The sequence below is a fragment of the Poromitra crassiceps genome (assembly GCF_964638095.1).
Source record: "Poromitra crassiceps genome assembly, chromosome: 16".
In the NCBI taxonomy this organism is placed as follows: domain Eukaryota; kingdom Metazoa; phylum Chordata; class Actinopteri; order Beryciformes; family Melamphaidae; genus Poromitra; species Poromitra crassiceps.
The window spans coordinates 39230079-39233647 of record NC_139645.1 but is presented as its reverse complement, the minus strand read 5'-3'; the positions used below and the strand labels follow the sequence as shown (position 1 = coordinate 39233647).

The 3569-nt window shown below is 49.6% G+C and overlaps 1 protein-coding gene across 2 annotated transcripts in view; it reads right to left on the bottom strand.

Moving 5' to 3' along the window:
- The window catches only part of shf (Src homology 2 domain containing F), a 251849-nt gene extending 248630 nt beyond the window's left edge, over positions 1-3219 (bottom strand). For both annotated transcript variants that reach the window (XM_083653041.1, XM_083653042.1), the window contains exon 1: positions 2637-3219. In XM_083653041.1, the coding sequence (XP_083509167.1) occupies positions 2637-3083 (447 nt within the window). In that variant the 5' untranslated portion in view covers positions 3084-3219. The remainder of the gene's footprint in view (positions 1-2636) is intronic.
- Positions 3220-3569: the final 350 nt, after the last annotated feature.

The window sequence follows — 3569 nt, the reverse complement described above, 5'->3', positions numbered from 1 at the left end:
GTCCAGGTCACAATCCAGTTCCAGTCCAGTCCCCATTACGCGGCTGATTCCAAGTCCCAGTCCGAGTCCAGAGTTTGTGAACATGAGTGTGAATACACACGCAGGTGGAACACACACGCCTCCCCTTGCACCCAATTGAATAATCTCACGGTATTAATATAGCTATCAATATCTTATGCAAGATCATTAGGGTCTATTACAAAAACAACAAAAAACACAGACAAAAAACAGTCTTTATCAATTAACAAGTCCAAGTCCTCGTCTCCAACTTCCAAGTCTGGATGCATGAATGCCAGTCCAAATCAGATCAGGATTGCTTAAAATGAGTCCAGGAGTTGGACTCGAACCCGACTCGACACAATTATTAGCACACTGGCTATGGGACATTCCTGGGCTGGATGGCTGTCTCTTACGTCCTTAACCTCACTGACATGAACTTATATCAGCTTTCTCCACAGGAACCAACACTCGCCTGGAGGCATTCCTGAGGAGCCTGACAGACACGGCAGGACACTTGGAGGCACTTGTCTTCCTGAGGAGCCTGACAGACACGGCAGGACACTTGGAGGCACTTGTCCTGCCTCCCAGCATCTGTCTCCAGGTTCACTCTGTGTTGATGAGGAGCATCTGTCTCCAGGTTCACTTTGTGTTGATGAGGAGCATCTGTCTCCAGGTTCACTCTGTGTTGATGAGGAGCATCTGTCTCCAGGTTCACTCTGTGTTGATGAGGAGCATCTGTCTCCAGGTTCACTCTGTGTTGATGAGGAGCATCTGTCTCCAGGTTCACTCTGTGTTGATGAGGAGCATCTGTCTCCAGGTTCACTCTGTGTTGATGAGGGTGCAACACAAGAAGGCCCCTGGGACACAAAGTGAACAAGCTAGCAAGGTCCACGCAGGCAGCAGGAGACAGACTGCTGCAGTGCTGAGAGGCTCCAATTAAAGCCGTGTACATTTAAACTCATCAGAGTGACTTTTCCCCCCAAGGCAGCAAGAAAGAACATTCTCTATTGACCTGTCGACTTCAATAAAGATGAAATAACACTCAAATTACACTAGAGGCACTGTGATTATGTCTGGTTCGCGGGGGGGTGTATTGTAGAGTCGGAACGACAATGAACATTTCATATCACGATTATAGTGACCAAAATGATCACGGTTATCATCATTCAAAGCGGTTATCGTTACATCCCCTAGTGTATTGTTGCTTTGCTTTGGGAATAAGCTGCAGATCCAAATGGGCAGCCAGCAGTAGGGATGTAACGATAACCGGTTTTAATGATAACCGTGATCAAATCCCTTACGATAACCGTACCGTTTCAAATGATCATCATCATTAAAACCGTGGTGCCGCGTGATTACGGTGCTTTGAAAAACATGGTAAATACTGTCCATCATCAACCAAAGTTGGCAACCGTCTCCCAGAGATGCAAACGTGGAAAAATGATTTCAGTGAGTGTGTCAATCCTTTTTGAACATTTTCAGCTATTCTTTTTTACGAATACCGTGATAATACGATAACCGTGAAATCTTCATAGCGTTACATCTCTACCCAGCAGCGCTCACATCTCACCCGTTTGCCTCCATCTTTGGCTGCATACAGAAAGTGAAGTGCAGCAAAGTTAGCAGAAGCACCAATAATGACATAATGACACTAAAGGGATCAAATTAGTGATTTTGGAGCTGCGTGTCAGTGAGGATCTTAAATAAATAAATAAATAAATAAATAAATAAAGATACAACATGCTGCTCGACTGTTCCCTAACACCGCCTGTAGCTCAGCCAGGTTAGCTATTAGACAGAGGTGGATGTCGCAACACAGTGGACAGCCGTTTTGTGTGTGTGTGTGTGTGTGTGTGTGTGCGCGCGTGTGTGTGTGTGTGTGTGTGTGTGTGTGTGTGGGGTTGTGAAAACAAGTTCTGCTGGTTGTAACGATTCACTCCTTATCCGAGTAGGTCAGGTGTTCCCTACGCAAATCACCTTTTATTCTAGGAGAGAATAGGGAGCGCCAGTCGCCACTGATAACAACACTCATGATGCCTATGAGAGAGATGCCCTGATTTACTTTATGAGGATAGCCTACTGTAGCTAGTACACACATCACAGCAAAACTAGAAACAACATAATATCTCTCTCTCACACACACACACACACACACACACACACACACACACACACACACAACACACACACACACACACACACACACACACACACACAGAAACACTGGTGGTAGCCTACTGTACCAGTAGAAGTCCCTACAGAAATATTACAGGAATGGTATAGCCCAATAATTGTCTAATCTTTCAGCACAAACACAGGCTGTTAGTGGCAGCAGAGCTTGACTGTGATATACATGTCAGAAATCCACCATATGGTCTCCTCTGTTATTAAAACTCTCTCTGTCTCAGTCTGTCTGTGTGTGTGTGTGTGTGTGTGTGTGTGTGTGTGTGTGTGTGTGTGTGTGTGTGTGTGTGTGTGTGTGTGTGTGTCTCTCTCTCTCCTAGTGAGTTGCTTTCCTTGGCTACAGTCAATATATTAGAAATAAACAAAATGGTAAAGTTAAAGTGTAGCCGGATGGAAGTTGCTGAACCCTATAACGCCACTTGACTAAGTTGGGACTATATAACTCCTCTCACCTTGTCTTTGTTGTCATGGTCGGAGGGAGGTGAAGTGGGAGACTTCACACTGCCGACAGCGACAGCAGCCTGGGTCACCGTGATGCCGCCGCCCGGCGCCGGGCTGCTCTTCTCCACGGTCTCCACCTTGATGAGCCGGTGCTTCGGCGACACATACTTGATATCCGGACAGCCCGCGGCAGTGTTCATGCTCGACCCAAAGGAAATATTCCCACCGGGAGTGTACGGGTCTTCGAAGTCCAGCTCCTTCTGTAGTTTGTAAGCAGCGAGGATGTCCGGCTGAGCGGGGCTCGGGTAGGTGCATGCCCCGGAGCTCGGCTGCTGGTAGCCGGGCACACCGGGCACACCGACACCGGTGTGACAGTGTCTGTAGTCCGGCTTCGGCGGCGCCGGAGGGGGTGCTTTGGTAGTTTTGAATCCCAGGTGCTCCTTGAACCACTTGGCCATGCTGCCAGTGCATCGCTCACAACTCAAATGAGTGTAGTTAAGTTCCAGCTTCCCTGCCAGCGGTGACTGTCCCGGAGCGTCTCCCCGACCCCGATCGACCTCCGTCCCGCTGCGCTCTCTCCCTCTCTCCGTCCAGGGACCAACACCACGGGCACTTTCTGCTCTGCCCTGCCGCAACTCTGCCACAGCTGTCTGTCGCTCTGACGGGCTGCTCGCCTCGCCTCGCCTCGGCTGCGCTCCACGTCAGGTTTCCAGACTACGCAACATGGGAGCGCTTGCTTGTGCAAGAGGAACAGACCAGACGGGCGCCCCGCTCCTCCCCGCCCCGCTCCGCCCCGCTCCGCTCACCCTCATCCACATCCGCCCCCCTCATTGCTCTCCCCTCCCTACCTGAGAACATTCACTGCCACCTACCGGATTCGCGATACTCTTCATTATAGAGTGCCAAAGTCACGCCGCGTTCAGCGTAAGAACCCAGGGATTTGA